Below are 22515 nucleotides of genomic sequence, written 5' to 3'. Positions count from 1 at the left end.
GCTATTTGTATTTTAAGGTAAATGAACTTTAGTGCCATTTGAGATTTTTAAATACAAACATACGACGCAGTACATAAGAAATTTTAACCTTATCTCCATCTTAAGAAAGCTATTGATAAGGAATGAAATATTCTTCACCTGTAAATGTGTTGTTGTATTTACAGTAAATGAAGTCGGTTCTATTGTATCGATCTCTAAGCATTTGAGATATTTACTATAATAAATTTTGAACATGTAAGCCTGAGATACATAAATATACTAAAGTAAACTGGTTAGTAAGGTTATTCGTGAACGCTTAGAACTTGTGTTTATTACTAATTTAAACTAATAATACTTACTAGGATACTAGATCATACTAAGAAAATTGTTACATTTTAACATAAGTATATGAACATATATCAATATGATCTAGTTTTAATAACAAAAGATCAACTTATTAAGCAGATGATATAACAAGAACTGATTAGATAACGATTTAGTTTTAACAGTAAGATGATTGTTTCAGTTACAGATTGATAAACCTTTATTGGCATTATTATAATACAGTTATACAAACTAAAAGCAGTTGGTTTTGCTTTAGAAGTAAGTAAATTTTACTTCACGAAATATCAATACTTTATGTCTCATTTTGGGATAAACTGTTCGCAACTTAACACTTTCTCTACTGTTTTGCTAGAAGCTGCTGTTTAGATTAATTAGGTCTATAATCTATTTAGTATAACAAAGGAAAATTTGGTTTGCCTGAAATTTAAAATCAATGTAAAAGTATAAAAAATATTTTTGTCTAGTCAATCTGTTAGCATGACTGCAACGTCACACCATAAGATTTCAGATTACAATAGTTCAATAGTAGATCTAATGTGGTGTAAATCCTAATTAGGCTTACGCAGAGTTAATGTAGAAAGTAGGAAGGGTCGACGTTTTAGAATAGAATTAACATTTTACACGTGAATTATATTACACAAGACCGGATATGGTTGACTCAAAAATATACACGGAATCAGTATTATTCTGACTCCGACTAGTTTGAAATACGCGATTTTGTATTCAGCTACATTAAAATATAATACAATATAAAAAGATTAATATTGTTATATACTCAACCAGTTAAATACACTGCGTACTAAGGATTGATGTCATTCTGTACTCCAGCTTATGTACTCAACCAGTTAAATACACTGTGTACCAAGAATTGATGTCATTCTGTACTCCAGCTTGTTCTATCTTTTTCGAATGTTCTTCTTTTTATTTTAGTTTTTTAATTAAACTGAAAATAGTTATAATATTAATATAAACAGTGCTAAAACAAAATAACTTACATTTAAAATATATTGAAGAGTAGACTATTATGTTTTACTTTAATTTGTATAATCACCACCACCTTCTCCAGAAAACAAACAAACAAACATTTGGATTCGAGATAGGCGAAATGAATCACAAGAACGAGTAGTTTTAGTGCTAGTAAACCTTTTCCAGAAAACAAACAAAGAAACATTTGGATTCGAGATAGGCGAAATGAATCACAAGAACGAGTAGCTTTAGTGCTAGTCCCTGTTCATAATAATTCTGTGAAAGTCAGCATAGCTTCGGTGACAACATTATTGTTGGAGATAGTAAAACAAAACTGAAATTGTTCAAAACCAGATCAACGAAAAACACCTACTATATAATTAATCAGCGCGAGTAGGCTTTCACGTGAGGGATGTAGAGTAGTTTATACTAAAGTAGAGGAAACTGTACGCAGGTGTTGAGAAATAGAGCAGTCGACTGGTCGAGCAAGAGATGGAAATAAGGTCCCTAGGTCAATGGCAGAGACGATAGTAAAGCTAGTGAACCTCCTCGGTTACTCACTTCTAAGAAGAAACGCGGTGGCTTTCACAAGAGTGAAGGCAAAAGCATTAGTTTTTCCACGTATATGTCTGGCATATTATACTTATGCCATAAACGTTTTATTAACGTATGTTATGATGGGTTTTAACAAAGGACAGTGGAAGTGATGGAAAACGTTATGTCTAATTGTTGGCAGCCAAGAACAAACGTGTAAAAATTGTAACTTAAGAGTAATTTGTGAAGACTTATTGATCTGTAGAAAATAACAGCCAGTTATAAATTTTTATTGTCTTCGAGCAAGCTGTGCAGGCCACGGCTTGAATTACTGACACTAGGTGGCCTTGACTAACCCGAAAATTGAACATGGAGCCTAAAAGTGTGGTAAATTTCAGACCGGTAAGTTTACGAAAGGGTAATGTTTTTAAATTGTAAAGGATATAACACTGACTTCATATTTACATTTATAGTTACTTCATGATAAATATTTTTGTTTTCTGTTTCCTGAAACTCTACTCTTTTAATGTAATGAGACTATTTACTCATTTCTCGTAAGTTGTAAAAATTACTATTTAAACCATTTTAGTTTCTTTTTACGTTACACTTATTTTCTTACTTACTACATGTATATCAAGTAACCGTTCTACTAATAAATGGAAATAATTTGGATTAATTAATTTATAATATATTAGTATTAAGGAAAACTGAATGGTAATAACAAATTATAAACAAACGAATAAAATGATTATAAGTAAGGAATCAAAATTCAGTTATCAACACGTCGCGCTAAACATGCTCGCCCTCCCAGCCGTGGGGGCGTTATAATGTGACGGTCAATCCCACTATTCGTTGGTAAAAGAGTAGCCCAAGAGTTGGCGGTGGGTGGTGATGACTAGCTGCCTTCCCTCTAGTCTTACACTGCTAAATTAGGGACGGCTAGCACAGATAGCCCTCGAGTAGCTTTGTGCGAAATTCCAAAACAAACAAAACAAAGTTATCAACAATGTACATTGGCTTAAAAATACATAATTTAATACAATTCGATAAGCAATTATTTAACAGTGACATGACTTAAATGTCTAAATTTAATGTGTTCAAATTAAGTTCACTGTATAATACATGTTTATTTTATTAACAACAATAACTTCAGAAATTTGATATCCATTTCATAAACAAATTAATTATTAATTTCTTGTCTTGAATTTTAAAACCCATATGTCGTCAATGTGTACACAACGTTACTTTACTTTCTAGAGAGCCCGGCATGGCCAAGCATGTTAAGGCGTGCGACTCGTAATCTGAGGGTCGCGGGTTCGCATCCCCCTCGCGCCAAACATGCTCGCCCTTTCAGCCGTGGGGGCGTTATAATGTGACGGTCAATCCCACTATTCGTTGGTAAAATAGTAGCCCAAGAGTTGGCGGTGGGTGGTGATGACTAACTTCCTTCCCTGTAGTCTTACACTGCTAAATTAGGGACGGCTAGCACAGATAGCCCTCGAGTAGCTTTGTGCGAAATTCAAAAACAAACAAACAAACAAATACTTTCTAGAGAACTTCTGACAAATACATTCGAAATTGAAAGAGAAATATATTCAAACCGTTCTGAAGCTTGAAGGAAAGTATAAAGGGGGATAAAAGAGAAGATTATTTTAAATTAAAAAGTCTCAAATTGTAGCTAATCAAACACACAAAGCCCCTATTGCTATTATATAACTGATGTTTACTTTAAAAAAATTTGACATTGACGGCTGAGTTACTTGTTTAACAATAAAACATTGTTATTGATTAAAAAGTAAAATAGCTGATCAATAAAAGCGCTGAATAGAATTATTAAGATTGTTTAAAACAAATAACGCAATTACAAACCTACTCACACGTTAGGCTTATTTCAGTTATCCAAGGAGTTAAAGTCCTGCATGGCTAAGACGATCGACTCGTAACCTGAGGATCGCTGGTTCGAATCCTCGTCGCACCAAATATTCTAGCTCTTTCAGTCGCGGGGACGTTATAACGTGACGGTCAATCCCACTATTTGTTGGTAAAAGAGTAGTCCAAGAGTTGGCGGTGGGTGGTGATGACTAGCTGCCTTCCCTCTAGTTCTACACTGCTAAATTAGGAACGGCTAGTGCAGATAGCCCTAGTACAACAAACCAAGGAGTTAAAATAAGCCCGCAATTCACGGAACTCAGGGGTGTATTTAGGGAAGGTCATTAAAGGGCTCCCAGAATCAAGTAAAAATTACAAATAAATGTACAGAGTTATCCAATTTCAAGCAGTGGAAAATACGACTATATGTCCGTCCCCGTATGTCTGTTGAATTATTTTATTAGTTAACAAGTGGTATGCGATGCTTTAAATACCACAGCAAGTGGCCCGGCATGGTCAGATGGTTAAAGCACTCGATTAGTAATTGGAGGATCGCGGGATCGCATCCTCGTTACACCAAACATGCTCGCTCTTTCAGCCGTGGGGACGTTATAATGTGACGGTCAATCCCATTATTCGTTTGTAAAAGAGTAGCCCAAGAGTTGGCGGTGGGTGGTGATGAGTAGGTGCCTTCCCTCTAGTCCTGCACTGCTAAATTAGGGATGGCTAGCGCAGATAGCCCTCGTGTAGCTTTGCGCGAAATTAAAACAAACAAACAAATAAACAAAACCACAGCAAGCAGTGTCCCTAAAAAACACAGTTGTCCTATCCTCTCAACAATAAGATCCTAGCGCTGTCCCTTACTGAATGATCACAAATTATCGGTTATCTGAATTAAGATATCCTTATTTAAACAGAGCTCTATTCGTAAGATTACTTATACAATCTGAAATTTACGATGCACCTTTCATATGACAAAAATTATATTCGTATTTCAATGTTCTGAAAATCTAGGCTTACAAATAATTCATCACGTTCAAGTATCGATTTAAATTACGAATTTACGCGAGTTATGCTATTATTATAACTTTCTTGATGAAATAGTAATCCAGTGAAGCATCGATTCATTTTTCCGAACCATTAACCTGTTCAGTGCCGTAGACGAGATAATTCGTCCAAGCCGATCGGTAACACAGTGCCACGGACGAGTTAATTCGTTCTCAATAATACCTAACTTCAACGCTAGATTTCAGCACGATACATGCATTTGACCTACTTACAAATTGTTTCACTTTCGATCCAAAATGGCGTCACGAAAAAAGTTACAAAATGAAGAATCATTAGAGTTGTATTTTAGCAGCTGAAATACTTGGCAGTCAACAGGTTAAGAAGAAACAATGTACAAAATACAAGCTATAACCACTACAGCACAATATTTAGAAGTGGCGTTTCAGTGATTAATCTTTCTGCAGTGGATGAAAGAAAAAAATAATTTGAACCCGACTATGTATATATTTATGTAATAACTTCTACAAGAAGAGCTACTAAAACGATAATTACAACATGAGTAACAAGCAAACTTCGATCACTCCAACTTAGGTTACCTGTTGGGTACATTTGTTAACCTTCGTATCAAATTGAGGTCAGAACATCGCTTCTGGCTGTTAACGTCATAATGAAAGATAATAGTTTTTCGCTGTATATGATTTTTCATCATACAGTTACCGTGGGCATCTTGTGAAACCCCATAATCGAATCCGTAGGTTACGATTTTTTTCATTGTTGTTAGCCATACGATATATATGTAAAAGAAAAATTAAAAAATTCAGAGAGCAATCCTATTACATACCATGTTTATTACAGTATGGAGAAGAAAACTTAAACCCGAAATGAATCAATTAAAAATTGGTTTCTCCATACACGTAAATAAACGTTTAAATGAGCAAATTTTTTCCAGTTCAGTATCAGCAAAAATTTGAAACTGATAACATCATTATCCTACAACACCTGTTATATTATACTTATTTATATACATAATTTCGAAAATGTATTTTGTTATTGGCACAGTATTTGAATAAAACGAATTACGTAATTAGTTAATTAATAAAAGCTCGGCAAATAATAGTTTCCTCGTAATTTAAGAGCTTTTTCCCTTGTTATTATAAAGAAAGTTTCGCATCGTATGTCACAAACAGTATGACATAAGATGTTGGAATTGAACAGGAATGTTATTGGTGTCATGCAGTCGTTATATTCTGAAGATGAAAGGGAAAGTATATCAGTTCCGATTTGGATACATTGGTCAACAGCAAGCTCGTTCGAAGAGACCGAACCCAACATCTCTAAGCCACCTATTTCAGAAAGAACAGAATGACCACCAACCATTCGTGTTTCCTTCGTCCATTTGTTTTGGAGTAATTAAGGTAGAAGAAACACCATAAACCAAACTCGGAAATGAAATGAAGGAAAAGAGATTACAGAATCGAGAAAAAATATAAGTGAAAATATAGGATCCTTAAAAATTATAAAAGTAGACAAATAAAATAAAACCGAAATGTTAAACAGTAACATTGTTTTGTAAACAATTCTCTATAATAATCTTAAAAATGATCTGTTCCTTCTAACGAAAACATTACTGAATTATGTTCACGACTGCTTATTACCAGTATCTAATATATACTGGTAATTTCTATCAGCATATTGTTAACATTTCTTAAATAAAAATGTATCTTATAAGTTACCAAAAGAGTGAAGAAAGATTGGAAAAACAATGAAATGGCATTGCCTGAGTAATTTCATATTTACGATAAATTTTGATAGTGAACAACTGTAAACCCTGAGTATGTTATTATTTTGTCCTTCAAATGTTACCCTCCTTTTAAACCTCAGTATTTAGTGTACAAGACAAGACAGTCCTGAGGCTCCATAATTTACTGTGGTACCTAAACCATCTGGAGAAAAATAAGGTGTCCTAGTCCTGATTTAGAAGACTAAAAATACAGAAGAGGAAACATATCCCAATATAATAAAGGGTTGATTGCTTGTTTGAGAATAGTTAATGGTGAAAGTGTGAAATAATTGAACAAGGCACGTGTTGGATATCTATTCAGTGCTGGGATTCATAGTGAAACTAAACAGAATTTTATCTATTCAGTGCTGGGATTCATAGTGAAACTACACAGAATTTTATCTATTCAGTGCTGGGATTCATAGTGAAACTACACAGAATTTTATCTATTCAGTGCTGGGATTCATAGTGAAACTACACAGAATTTTATCTATTCAGTGCTGGGATTCATAGTGAAACTAAACAGAATTTTAAAATTTGTGATAAAAATTACACAAACTGCATTTTTTTACACATTCCTCTCAGTTTGTCAATATCAGATTCAAATCGGGAGTCCATAAAAACAGCATTTCATATCTAATCGTGTCTCACACAAGTTACTTACCACCCAAGATACCTTGTCTTGAATAGCATAGCTCGTCAATTGAGCTGGACAACGAGAAGCAAAATATTTCTTTAAAATGCTATTTATATATTCAATGAAACAATTTAAAAGACGCGGTTTAAACTACTGAATTATAGCAAAGCATCACAAACCAATACATATATAAAAATATTTTTATACACTTTTGATTTTGGTTAGAAACTGAACAAAGCAAGAAGATTGTGAAAAAAAAAAATCAGTTTATGTGATTTATATAGCAAATTTATGTATATTTTTTTCTAATACTTTTAAATAATACTTTATTTATTAAATGACAAGTTTACTGTACGAGTTTACTGGACATCACAAGATATACATATAAACAATACAAATATATCACTGAAATAAAACAAAATGCAAAAAAAAAAAAAACACGTATCACTTCAACCAGTGTAGCCAGTCTGAACCACTTAAAAAATGATGACCTCTCTATATTATAATGTGAAGATCAGGAGAACGACTTGAGTAAATTAACCTGCATGTTACTTATTATAACTGATCAGACCAATAAAAACACAAAGCAAAAGAACGACACAGATGCAAAATTTCTGAAATGTTTATTACATTAGTCTTACACTAGAAATCCACGAGACATTTAGATATTATAAAATGAAAGGTACAACATTATATTTAATAATATTAAAAATATCCAAGGGGTCGAATATGCCAAATAATTTAAGATCTGATCTACTTATGAAGAAGTCCAGCGTAATTTCGCAGACATACCACTGTGCCACTTGGGGAAGGGGGGCAGTAAAACTATTTAAGACTGGCTTGAAACATAGGTATAACAATAGGTAAAGCAAACAAATTCAAATTTAGGCACTTCGATAATTTTTTGTAACTTATAAAAAGGCCTGGCATGGCCAAGCGCGTTAACGCGTGCACTTCGTAATCTGAGGGTCGCGGGTTCGCGCCCGAGTCGCGCCAAAACATGCTCGCCCTCCCAGCCGTGGGGGCGTTATAATGTGACGGTCAATCCCACTATTCGTTGGTAAAAGAGTAGCCCAAGAGTTGGCGGTGGGTGGTGATGACTAGCTGCCTTCCCTCTAGTCTTACACTGCTAAATTAGGGACGGCTAGCACAGATAGCCCTCGAGTAGCTTTGTGCGAAATTCCAAACCAAACCAAAACTTATAAAAAAAAAATAGCATAACATTAAAGAAAAAGAAATGAAGCGATGTAATATAGTCTTGAAAACGTGTTATAACCATGAAAGCTTCAACTCGCTGTAAGACATTGACTTAATCCTGTAGTTGTAACAGTCAAATTAATTGCGAGTTTATAGGTCAGCGTTTTTGTTTTGTTTTTTACTTCAGAGAAAGAAATAAACAGAAATATATATATATATATATATATTTGTAGTTTAGATACCCAAAGGTTACAAATGAAGTTCGTCTACTTTTGTGCAGTTTTCTGAATCGGTGTTTCTGAACTACCTGTCGTCTCCTAGTGGTACACTGGTATGCGTGTGGACTTACAACGCTAAAAACCTGGCTTCGATAACCGTAGTGAGCAGAGCACAGATAGTCCATTGTGTAACTTTGTGCGTAACTTCAAACAAATAGCAACGACATTTCTATTACAAACACCTTATCTGTCCGTGATATTTCACAAAAAACAAAACCAAATCAAAACAGATAAAATAGTCGTACATAAACCGTAATAGTTTGTCGTTGCACTTGCACTTGAGTGATCCGCGACATTCTAGGGAAGAAGCTAGCCAATCACTAATATTCATGTACGAATGAATTCAGAAATATCTCAACCTACTATTACGCTTTTAATGTAGGCTTAGCGGTATTTTTAGAATTGCGACTGAATCATTTGTTTTTGAAAATCACAAGGATTTGGAATTCCAGTCCCTTTGCTTATTGGACTAAGAAAATTCTGCACAACAAAATAAGTATATTGAATAGTGCTATTTATTCGTTTAATTATATCGTTATATTTCTAAATAACCTTTAGCTTCGAGTCATAAAAAAAGAGGGCGCCTGCAGCATTCAAAATTCGTATGAACTTCAAGTCATTCTCTAACCACGAAGCAAAATACCTGACTTACACAAATGTATGAAATATTGGGGACGACAAGTATTGAAAGTGTGAGGTTCGCCAATTAGAATTTTGCATTAAAGTGGTTTTTGTACATTTCCTGTTTAATTTGGTAATTTGCCGATGACATATTAAGATATTTGTTTTAAAGAGCTTGAGGAAATATTGCGTAGAATAAATCTTGTTATAAATATATTCTTATGAGGTTATTATTAATGATACATACAACCTCTAAACATTTCAGTAGATAGTTTTAAATAGATTTTACAGTAATCAGGTTAAAGTTGGTGAAATGCGTTTTACTCTCCAAAACTAAATCACCAAAGAAACTCAGTGTTACTGTTCTTTTGTGTTTTCTTTTTTGCTTTAAGACTCTTAAGCTTTTTGATTGTGTGCGTCATGATAACCTAGTTCTCATTAATTAATAAACAAATCATTGATGGCATGCAGATAAAGAAACAGTACACGCGGTGAGTGCATTGTCCTAATAAAACAAAAAACATTCAGTGAAACGAAGTCCAGTTTTTCCTATTTTCTTTGCGAGTGTAAATCTAAAAATAGTCATGCCAAAGGGAAAACTGCCGGTTTGCCACTTCTTTATAAAATGTATATACACTTTAAAGTTTATAAAAACAAAGATTTCTATCGTCTTTTGCGTTAAAAATGTGCAACGCTACAACTGAAGGATTCGATGTGGATTATGTGTTTCTACCTTCAATATCTATTTTTGGTAAGGAATAGTCAAGTGAACAGTTTGAAAATATGCTCTCACGTCATTGGGTCGTTAACCTTCAAAATGTGCCAATTAATCAAGTTCTTTACATCATACCGCTGAAACTTTATTACTGACATGTTTTTGGAACTGAATATTGATTGATCTTGCCCTACTTTGTACGCGTTGTTGATTGAAGAGCGCAGTTGAAAATGAAACATTTTTACTTATTGTTGTGTAAATTGTTCTAAGCAGTCTTCAAATGACATTTTATCCAAGCGTCACTCAAAAAATGCTATTTTGTTTTTCCTAGTACTGTTTTTACAAGGTTTACTGGTGCAGCAATTCTGCCTTATTGTGAATTATTAAAGAACTATTTCACTGATATTTTAGTATTGTAAAGGTAACACAGGCAAATAAAAATATATTAATAAACTAAACAATTTGGACATTGTAAGACGTCATTATGAAGGTTTTTCTATTTTACCACCTCACATTTTCAGCCGTGGGGGCGTTATAATTTTACGGTCAATCCCACTCTTCGTTAGTAAAAGAGTAGCTCAAGAGGCGGTGGGTGGTGATGAGTAGCTGCTAAATTAGGGACGGCTAGCGTAGACAGCCCTCGAGTAGCTTTGGGCGAAATTCAGAACCAAACCTATTATACCATACTAGAGGTGGTGTAGAAACAGGCACACGTATCCTGTCCCTCGATTCTGTTTGACAGTGCCCCAAATTCCCATTTGGTATTTTGAAAAATCATAATAGAAAACCGCTTGAAACTGTTTCATTCTTTTTTCTTCGTTGTTAACATAACGTTTTGTTCACATAAACAGTTTTATAAACATGAATTGAAAATATATAGGAGCAATCTCATTTTCTCACAAACAAACCCTTTTAAAATAAAATTAACGCTATATCTAGCTGTCGGTTTGTCTAGCAGGTAGCCATAGATTACATAAAGTGTTTTCTAGATTTAATGGTGAGGGATACTTAGGCCTATTACTATCGTTTATGACAAAGTTTTCCAGTATTCGTAGTAATATATTTTTGTTACAAATTTTGCGAAAGTAATCTGTTGATCTATTTGAAATCTTACAATGTAGAGGATGTTCCGTAATTGTGTAAGTTGTTTGTGTAATTTTCATTGGTAATTATTGAATTATGTTAATTTGGTTACAATTAACTATGTTGGGCGGACATATTCTGCATCTGAGCATATGTAGGTTTTGTATATGTTAGAAAACCATGATCGATATATAACTGAAACGCCGAAATTTCGCGCTCCTGTGGGCATGTGCCCAAAACGTTTTTAGCACCTAACGACGCCTCTGTGTCACCCGCCAAACACTGCTTTATATATATATGTGTGTGTGAGTGAAACCAATAGGGTGCTGCATAAAGAGAAATATATATATATATATAAAGTTATATTATTTATGTCATATATATATATATATATTCCAGTCATCCCATTACAGTATTAAAAATACCTTCATATTAAAACTATCACACAAAGCACTAGAAATATCATAATAATTATACCTTAAAAATTAAGTTGACCAAAAAAAAACAGTTATGGTTCATTTTCTCCGCAATAAATACTAAAAATTGCTCATATACGATCATCATATATTTTACTTTTAGCTCAGTTCAAACACTCAACAAAATTTCAGCCACGACCAAGCCAGTGTTAAAAAAACAAGGTTGTACCATAGGGAACGTACAACTAAGGTTCTGAACTTTGAAGTTCTACTAATGTTAAGAATAAAGGAACTAACACCTCTTCGTGTCCTGAAAAAAGGGCATGGACAGGACCTTTGTATATGTCTCCCGACTGAGTAGTATTATTATTATTGCTACACAGTTCAGAAGCTATGGTGAAAAACAGACTTTTGACAGAGTGGTCAGAGAACTCTGAAGTACCCCCAGACTGTGCTCAGTGCTTTTCTCACGTAAATAGAACCAAAGAGCTTTTAAGTTGCTCGCTTAGTATTTCCTCATACCTGTAGAACAAGACAGTGAACAAAAATAAATAACCACACTTTATCTTTATGCAGTGTTTTGTGCATTTTTACCTGCCATTCTATATATATATATGTATGTACGTGTGTGTGTGTAAAAAAAAAAAACATGTACTATTTTTTCCTTAAAAAGAGATTGAGGCTGAGGGGGCTTCCACCTAATTTTAGTACTTGAACTTGTTTCACCTTTCGGCGAAGAATTAAAATGGAGTTCCACTGTGTGGTACTCCTTACCACCTACCTACTTAAACTAAGCTTTAGTTGCTGTTTTTTGTTTTATTTTTAGCGAAAAACTATACAACGGCTACCTGCTCTTTGGTCGCCACATGTGCTTGAACTCTCTATCGAAAGTCCGTACACTTATCGCTGAACATTAGTTTGTCATACAACAAGCTTTGTATATAATTTAAGTTTATTTATTTTTAGTTGCGTTATTATTTGGTTATCATTTCATATTTGCCCCTTTTATCTACCTCAGTAAAGTGAGTGTTTGAGTTAAATACTTTTTTTTTTAAATTTTCTCGCCCAGTTATGGTCCAGTTATAAACGATTAGGAGGAAAAACAACTGACTTCATAGAAGTGAATGATTGTTATTACCGCTTAAATTAATACTGTTTATGTATATATAATGCTCCAAATTATTTTTCTCTTACACTGATTCAATACCGTAATTAAAATGTTGTCTTCTGGTCATTTGAATCAATCCGTGTTATAAATAAATTTAAATTTTCATGAGAGAAGCGAGTACGTTGAGGATTTGGACAAGTTCAGAGGACAAACAGATAAAGTTGGAATAATTTGAACAAGTAAACTTCTGTTTAGAAGTTTAGAAACAAACGTAAAAAATGATGGAATACAGTTATTTGAAAAAAATACATTGATATATGGTTTTACATTGATTGAGTTTTACAGAAATAGCTGTAAATTTCCGAATTAGTATGGGGATTTCATTTTATCTTTTTTTGCAGAAGCATTGCATTGCTAGTGTGTTTTTCACTTTTTTCATTAAAATGGTAAAAATGGTGACGCTAAATCGTAGTTATAAAACAAAATTGATTTATAAATGCGCAGTTATAAGATGACATCACAGGAATGTCTTATAAGTAACAATTGATTTACAGGTTTCGGTATATAATTAATTGGAGAGAAAGGTGCAAAAGTGAAAAGCAAAAGACATTGACTTCAACCAAATTCTCTTGAACTGAAATCTGCAACTTTGGGTTGGGTCTACAAACAAAGTGAGACAAATTATTGAGTCAATATTAATAACTGTTTCATTAAGTACAGCATATTTACCATACTTTAATGTTGAAATAAAGATAAATACAGACCTTAGAATATAAGTAAATAACTTACATTTAAAATAGTCTAACTAGTTAGAAAAGACACCTTATCGGTGTACATAGTTTCATAAAGTTGAGTCTGACATGGCCTGGCAGATAGTTCGTTTAACTCACAGTCTGCTGGTCACGAATTCTAATCCCAACACTGCACGTATTTACTAATTCAGCTATATGGACCTTATAATATAATGGTCAATCCTACCATTCGTGGACAAAAGAATAGTTTAAGAGCTGATAGTGAGAGATGTTAACTACCTACTCTCCTTCTAGTCTATCATATCTAAATTGGTGACGGCTAGCATAGACAGCCATCGAGTACATTTTTTTCGGCATTCAAACCAAATAAACAAAAGATTCAGAAAATTAAAATTCATTCCTAGGTTTAAAGACTCTTGAAATTATAACCTATGATTACTTTAAAGCACACGAAATGTTTAGTCTTGCTTTGAAGTAGCACATCGTATTTTCATTTTTTTCTTTTTATAAATTTTTACAATGCCATTTTGCTGCTTTAATATGAATATTTGCTGATTATTATTTATAATTGTATGTTACAAAAGTTGACGATAGATGCCACTGCTATATTTTTAGGGAACGAAAGATTAACATTTGATTACTAAAATACTTTTAGAACACAGAGGCACACAAAATTATGTCTGCAGACTTACAACGCTAGAAACCGGGGTTCGATACCTGTGATGAGCAGAGCATAGATAACCCGTTTTGTAGCTTTACGCTTAACTTCAAACAAACGAAATCGTACAATGTATAAATAAAATACTATACTTCACAACATAGCAATTCTGTTGTGATTAACAGATTACACAGTCTTTAAGATGTTGAAAGAGCTCTTGTTTCATTAACCAATATGAAGCAAATTAAATCAAATAACTAGAATCAACATTTTTCTTTCACTGTTTTATTAAAATCTTATTGTATATTTACATTTTCTATATTATACAATTTCAGTTAGATTATTTGTAGTGACTGTTTTTCAAAATGTTTTAAATCAATTCCCCTAAAATGTTCATATTGATCGTTCTTCCATTTTTTCCTCAGTAGTTTTGATAAATTTGTTTGTTTGTTTTGAATTTCGTGCAGAGCTACACGAGAGCTATCCGCGCTAGCCGTCCCTAATTTAGTAGTGTAAGACTAGAGGGAAAGCAGATAGTCATCACCATCCACCGCCAACTTTGGATTACTCTTTTATCAAAAGATAGTGGGATTGACTGTCAAAGTATAACGCCCCCATGGCTGAAAGAGCCAGCATGTTTGGTGTGACGAGGGGTTTTGATAAGAGGTTATTGATAAAATGAAGAGAAAAAAGATAAATAGTTTTTTTAAACGGATATCAATTACTTTAGCTAAAAATAATGTATATTTAAATAAATGAGCTCTCTATATTATGGATGTCTAAACACGAGAATTACTTGTTCATTTTACAAACATTTATACATTTATAGCTCAATTTTCCAGAACCACTGGTAGATATTACTGTGTTGCAAGTTATATTTTTCTATTATCTTTATTTTAAAAAAAAACGCCAAAAAGAAGCCTGTTCATTTTTAATTAAACTCTGTTACACAAATTTTGTTCCTGGATAGTATATGTTATTTCTTAATTGCTTATGTTGTAAAAGTACAGAAAATGGCCATTATTCCCTTCAAACGTTGCTTTTGTGACTTGGATAATGAAATTTAGAATTTAACCTATTTTCTGTGTAAAAACGGGCAAATTCGCACATGTATTTATACTAAAGATATACAAAAATGAGCAAAGATCTTTAGAAGGGAGTAGTTTTTCGAGATTTGCGAGTGTATACAATATAAATCACTTTCACGTATCAACCCCCAAACATTGTCTCCCATCATGTTTTCTTTATACACTCCCAGGTCAGAAAAGCAAAGTTTGAAGAGAAAAATAGGTCTTTTCCATTTACTTTCGGCATAAGCAACTGGGAAATAACACTTTCTGCCTAGGAACAAGAAAAAGTAAAAATTTTGTTACATGGTGTTATTATGGAGACTAAAATTATTTTAAAATTAAAATGTAAATTACGATGTTATTTACGAGATGATTTATTTGTTATTGTTGTGTTTTTTTATTTTTGCGCAAAGCTATTCGACCGTTATCTAATTAAAACTTACAGTATGTTTCTATTGTCATTGCACTTTGTCACTAATCATGATAATGGTTCATAATATATTTTACCTTGGTATTTCAGGAAAATTCTAATAAAATATAGGTCCAACATGGCCAGGTGGTCAAGGCACTCGACTCGTAATCTGAGGATTGCAGGTTCGAATTCCCATCAAACCAAACATGCTCGCCCTTTCAGCTGTGAAGGTGCTATTATGTGACGGTCAATCCCACTATTCGTTTGTAAAATAGTAACCCAAGAGTTGGTGGTGGGGGGGGATGACTAGTTGCCTTCCCTCTAGTCTTACGGTGCTAAATTAGGGACGGCTAATGCAGATATCTATCGTGTAGCTTTGCTCGAAATTTGAAACAAACAATAATAGAACATAAGGAGAAAAGTATCTCAGAAGGCAAATTTATTTTTGATACAACACTCAAGACCTTCTTTCTTAATGGTTGAGGCTGCTGAAATATTGATAATAGTAAAAAAAAGTTTGTTTTCTGATTATTAAACAAAATTCGCCCATTTGTTCTTCATATCATTATTGACGTTATTTGTCTTATGCCTGTCGAAGAAACATTTACAAATATTTTATTCAAAAACGTAGAAGCTGTTTAAGTACTTTTATACAAGTCGCTTCTATTAGAGTAAACAATGCATATATTTATAACAATGTGTCCAGCCTTATTATAATTTCATAAGTCGCTACAGGAAAAAAATTACTAAACACATTTTATTGAAACCTGGACAATAATAATGAATGCAATATTATGTCATAAAGTAGTTTTAAAAATAATTCAAGAGCCTTCGATTTTTCACCTGAAGAATTTTTCAAAGTCCTTCTTCACTTTTCGACATTGAAAAGAAATCTGGTGTTTTACTAATTCGCATTAATTGAAAAATAATTTGTGCAACTATTTTGTGCAACTATTTTGAATCCATGTTTACAGTACTCAACATTTTAGTGAAGTCAAAACAGGCGGTTGTAGCTTGAGAAAGCAGTGTAAACCCTCTACTAGTTTTCGACCATTATAGTATTGAAATGTTTCTACAGCTAGCTACGCTATTAGACCACGTCAATCCTCAAACAACTCAACAATAAAAAATTGAAGAGGGGTTGAAGTACAGAGGTCACAGTTTAGCAACATTATAGAAGCATAATGTGGCAAAAAGATATAGCATCGTGAACTTAGACTGTTGTAAAAGTGTTTCCACATGTATTAATCAATTTTGTTCTTGTTACATGTTCTGTTATGAGTGAAATTAATTTTATTTTATTTGGGTAACATTTAGGGTAATAAAAGTCACTCTGATTATTTATGTATTATTCTTGATGCATTTTTGTGTATTTATGTATTTTTATCCATAATCATTTTAATCTTGACCAAAAGAAAAACTTCCACTGTTGATTTAAATTTTTAAGCTGAAGTTATTTTTGATGTAAAGTTTCAAATAGGCGATTCAAAGAATGAATGAATCAAAGTTGTAAATGTCCGTAGGTAGCAATAAATCTTCTGTCACTTGGATATTAATGGTGATTCCAAAGGTATCCCCATATAAAATGAAATTCATTTCACGCAGTACAGAATGAACCAAAGTAATATGCACGAAAATGAGTATTAAGTTGTCCAGATTCACTTATTTTTACAATACGTCATCGTTTTGTTTTATTATGCTTATATATCTTAATATTTTATTCGTTTTGCAATTTAGCCTCACCTATTGTTGCTTAGATGTTTTGATATGCCACAAAAGTCTGTATAAAAAAAAAGTTTTTCCATCAAGAATTAGTTCAATCATTCCAAACTGTAAATTTGACACGAGGAAAATGGGTAAATCCAGACGTTTTTGCTTTGGTAGTTGATTATCTATTTTTCTGAAATAATAATGTAAAAACTCGAGATATTCAAATATGATTATAATTTACATACATTGTTACAAGATAGGTTAAATAGTGACCTTTTATAATCAATCTATTTGCATATGCATTTTTTTCACTCAAAATGAAAACGTCCGCCATTTTGCTTCTGTTGATGCCATTGATCTGAGACTGATGTTAGAAAATTTAATTCTTATATGAACGAAATTTACCAGAATACTAACTGTGATTTCGACTTTTGGTTACTGATTGAGGTTGCTAGTCCTTTTCAGCTTGGCCAAGTGGGTTAAGGCGTTCGACTCATCATTTGAGGTTCGGGGGTTCGAGTCACAGTCACACCAAACATGTTCACCCTTTCAGCCGTGGGGCGTTATAATGTTACGACCAATCCCACTATTCATTGGCAAAAGAGTAGCCCAGGAGTTGGCGGTGGGCGGTGATGACTAACTGCCTTCCCTCTAGTCTTACATTGCTAAATTAGGGACGGGTAGCGCAGATAGCCCTCGTGTAGCTCTGCGCAAAATTTAAAAACAAACAAACAAATCTTTCCAGCTGTGACTTGATGAGAACGGCTCAATTCAATTGGTGTAAAGAAACTGTGTCCTAGTGTAAGTATTAGGTTATTATTATTAAAACGTTGGAATGAACTTCATTAGTGTTCATTAGTGTTTCTCTTTTATTATTTTAGTTTACGAATCTACGAAACATGATTTTTTAAAAGTTGGGAACAAAATAAATTTTCGATTTTAAATTATTTTGAATGTTATCAGTCTTATATTTTTATTAGTTGAGTTATATTACTTCCATGCTATCTTAATATGTGTGTGTGTGGGGTGGATGGAAAACAAAAAAAAACTAACAAAATAGTGTCGATTTTCCTCAAAGTATTCGAATAAACTGAAATACTAGGGTGGATTGGCCTGTGGTCGAGCTCTTGTTATCAGAGCTGGCCAGTGGGAGTTCGAATCTGCGTATAACTACAAAATATTCCCCTGCACTTAAAGGTGTGGGTTAGTAATACGAGTGAAAGTCAATTCTTTATCATGATAGGCGGGTGATAGGACAGTATTTGACTAGCTGTATTTCAGTAATACAAAAGAAAGCAGACAGTGAAAGACAAGCTTAGTAGTTTTTCTATATAAAATACACAAAATGTGCGAGACACACACGCGAAATCTTATTGATGTTGCGTAACTTTTAATAATACAGCAGATTGTTGACGGTTTAAGTATAAAGTTTCCTCTCTTTTTTTTTTCTCAATGTTGACTAATACTCTGTGTACCTAATTACTGACTTTCGTGTACAACTTTTATGTAACACAAACAAAATAAGATATGAAATGTTTAAAATCAACAGTTGCGGTTTGTTTTTTTGTGTGTGTTTTTATAGCAAAGCCACAGTGGGCTATTTGCTATGTCCACCGTGGGGAATCGAACCCCTGATTCTAGCGTTGTACATACGTTGACTTACCGCTGTACCAGAGGGGACAGTTGTGGTGTTATCACTACAAGTACTTAATTAATCATACATATTTCTAACGTTTAGCAGCTTTTATAGATTCACTTATAGATAATTCTTTGTTAGGTATTGTAACATAGAAAATATTTAACGCTATTATTTAATTTTATGTTGTATTTTAGTTACTTATACTACCATAAATAATATAGTTTTATTTTTTCATTCTACAGCGAAAGATATTCTTCTGTGTAGTTTTATTGTTTATATGGAAAACAGAAGAAGCGAATCAATTAGCACTTTACCCTGTTTCCCAGCATCACATTCAACCTCGCAGTAGTGGCTCATCATTTGTGGATGATGCAACCGATGAGCTCTTTGGATTGTTGCTCGCCCCTTTAGGAAGCAAACGAGGTAACAGTAGGGGTAAGAAGAAGAATCACAATTGGTCCAAGTTATTTGGTCACCATTCTTCCCACAAAGGATCGTTCGATAGACAACCAATATATCACCGTGTCAGTTATTCCTCGTACGATCGACAGCGTTATGCACCTTCATCTGAAAACCTGAGCTATGATTATCCTCTTGCTACTACTTATAAAAAGTCTACAAATTATCCATATCCTACATCTAATGGTTACAAACATTATGCATCATCATACAGTGGGCGTAATCATTATCCAAGTTATTCATTTGGCGACCACAAGCATCATTCAAGCTCTTCCTATCCCCCACCAAGTGGTTACAAACACTCTTATTCATCTTCAGGTGGACAAAGTCATTATCCAAGTTATTCTTATACACAATATGACAACCATTATAACTATCCCTTACCTCCTACGATGCATTATCAAGGTGGTTTTCAAAACTACAAACATCATCCAAGTTACCCTTTATTTTATCCCCCACCATATCGGTATCCTTACGGTTATCCAGCATATGCTAATATAACAATGCATTCTCAAGGAAATGCAACAAACGCTACAACTTATCATCCTCCACCGCCTTATTATCCTTACATGTACCCTCCTCATCATAAATACCCTCCACCCCACAAACCAAGTCACCATGGATACAAAAAACCTAGATACGTGGAAATTGACAAACATTTGCAATTACCTCCTGTTAAGTTCAGGCTTCATCTTCGCCCAAATATTAAAATATTTACAAACACGACAGACCCATTGGAGAAAAAGCCAGACGATGAAGAAGACCTGCCATACCCCCCACCAGAAAGAGAACGTCCACAGAAGTATCCTCCGTACCCTTATCATTCTCAGCATCATGCACATCATTATCCCCCTCCACACCATTATCCTCCACCACAACCTTATCCCCCACCAACCTACCCACCAACACCGTCACATGGTAAAATCCACTATGAACCAAATTTTGCAATAAAGTTTGATCCTCAAGTAATTACTACTCCTGCCCCCTTTAATGACACGTATACCCCAATTCCTGGTTATGCTGGGTATCCCTATCATCTTCCCCCACATGGATACCCTCATTATGGCTATTCTCCATCCAGTCACGGACATCATACACACCACCATCAAGAACGTTCTTACAACCAAGATTATTCCTATCCAAACTATGCTAATCACCACTATGATACACCTCCTCTGTATCCTTATCCACCTTATTATGGCCATCACCATAATGGTTACGGAGCAACCTATGAAAAGCCAAAAGAGAAAACAACTACTACTTCAACTACAACCACAACTACAACTACAACTACTCGCCGACCAACACAAAGAACTACGACTCGGCGAACTACTACTAGACAACCTACAACCACAACTAGAAGACCAACAAGTACCACAACTAGACCTACAACCACGACTAGAAGACCAACACGTACCACCACTAGACCTACAACCACAACTAGAAGAACAACAAGTACCACAACTAGACCTACAACCACAACTAGAAGAACAATGACTACTATGACACGTAGAACTACTCGTCCAAGATTTCCTTCAACTACTAGAACTCCACGATCTACTTTCAACAATTCCCAAATTGAACGGGAGGGAGGAAGGGATAATCTTGTGAACAACGTATCAAGTAAGTCTATTATCCCAACTCAGCCGCAAGAGGAGAAAGAAGAAAGGAAACAGGATGGAAATAATAGAATATCTTCTTCCTTTAGTACCACTACAAAATTTGCTTTTTCAACAACTTCCGCTTCTTCGTCGAGCACCCAAAATCTTTTTGAAGGTGTCATAACTACCACTACATCAACTGTCAGTAGAGTTGAAGAATTCAGTGAAACTATAACATTATTTTCTAGTTTCTCTAAACTCAACCCCATCAGTACAGCTATGGACGTAACAGCAACCCAGATTAAAACTTCATTGCCGTCTCCAGATTCTTCTTCCAAAAATGAAGAGAATTCTGACATAGAAATTAAAATAAACCCATCCCGAACTCAGCCAGTAGAGAGGTCTTGTGACTCTACACTTATTGGTCACCAAACTGTTACAAATGCTACAAAGAAAATTTTCAGAAATATGGGGGAAAAGCAATCTGTATCAACCTCATCAGTAATAGTTGGTAATACACTCGGCCCAGAAATTGTTGGCAAGTCTTCCCGTTTGCCAAGTATGCAATTGTTTTCTACTCAAACTGTAACTGTGACAGTGACAACAATTCTGCCAAGTATTGGCTCAACCGACACTGGTAGCAGAGACCAGTTTAAACCAGGAGTCAAAAAAACAGAAACGATTACAGAACCTACGATGACAAAGATGGCGATTTCAAATGACCTTGGCATGACCAAGAATTTGAAAACAAGAAATGATACAATAAACGTTATTGAAAACAGTTCCCAAAAAGAAATATCATTGATGTCACGTGACATCCATAAAGGTACACTTTCGAGTACCAACTGCGAAGAAAATTCGATTGACTTCAGTTCCGTAAAGAAAGATAAGACAGTGTCTGTACATACAGAGACAATGACAATAAATCCTGTGAACATGTTGGATAAAACTAAAGAATCTACAGAGAGCACTTTAACTTTTTCCATTGCAAAACCTCATCCCCGTCGCCTTGTCAACGAATATGACGAAGTTATCCCATCAACTCCAATTTCTCCTGATCTTTTGTGATTTAAATAAAAAAAAACAGTAGGTGTGAAAAGAAAACTGAATGGATAACGTGTTGCTAATTAAGTCCAACTAAATTTGGATATCTAACTTGTCACGACTTCAAGAATAAATTTAAATTTTTTAGAATATGAATGTATTCATTTCCTTATTAAATACCACAACTTGAATGAAAGGGAAACCTTAAAAATAATTGTTGTTAATAACTGTGCAAAGATAACAAAGGATGTATTATCGTTAGTCACATTATTTTTTATTGCAACGTTTGCAATAAACATTGTGATGCAGGAGACAGAGTGATAAATACAGTATATGTAATAGAAATTGATATGAAAATAAAATAACATTATATATAAAACAACTTGCGTAATTAAAGTATATATCGAAAACACTCAAAATCATTTGTGATTTTCTAAAAGTCATATAAATATTTTCACGGAAAACAAAAACAAATATATACCCCAGCGGACCTACGGTAAGTTTATGGACTTGCAACGCTAAGTTCCATGATAACATTATGATGTGATAAATATTACAAAATAAAAACATAATTTTTTAGAAAGCACTCGGTGGCTCAGCAGGTAGTCTCACAGATTACTACACTAAAACTTGG

The 22515-nt window shown here is 33.9% G+C and overlaps 1 protein-coding gene across 1 annotated transcript; it reads left to right on the top strand.

Annotated features, from left to right (window-relative positions):
- The first annotated feature begins 1708 nt into the window (after positions 1-1708).
- On the top strand, positions 1709-22197 carry LOC143255681 (uncharacterized). Its single transcript, XM_076511729.1, has 2 exons — positions 1709-2226; positions 19020-22197. Exons 1-2 carry the CDS (start codon positions 2194-2196, stop codon positions 21903-21905), a joined length of 2919 nt encoding a protein of 972 aa, XP_076367844.1. The 5' UTR covers positions 1709-2193; the 3' UTR covers positions 21906-22197.
- The last annotated feature ends 318 nt before the right edge of the window (positions 22198-22515 follow it).

The sequence above is a fragment of the Tachypleus tridentatus genome, chromosome 7, assembly GCF_004210375.1.
Source record: "Tachypleus tridentatus isolate NWPU-2018 chromosome 7, ASM421037v1, whole genome shotgun sequence".
Taxonomy (NCBI): domain Eukaryota; kingdom Metazoa; phylum Arthropoda; class Merostomata; order Xiphosura; family Limulidae; genus Tachypleus; species Tachypleus tridentatus.
This window is presented reverse-complemented; position numbering and strand designations above follow the sequence as displayed.

Excerpts from the sequence above, each read along its gene's own strand:
- LOC143255681 (XM_076511729.1), top strand. The coding sequence starts at position 2,194 with ATGGAGCCTAAAAGTGTGGTAAATTTCAGACCG. Across the intron at positions 2,227-19,019 it reads GTGTGGTAAATTTCAGACCG|CGAAAGATATTCTTCTGTGT; the intron begins GTAAGTTTACGA and ends TTCATTCTACAG.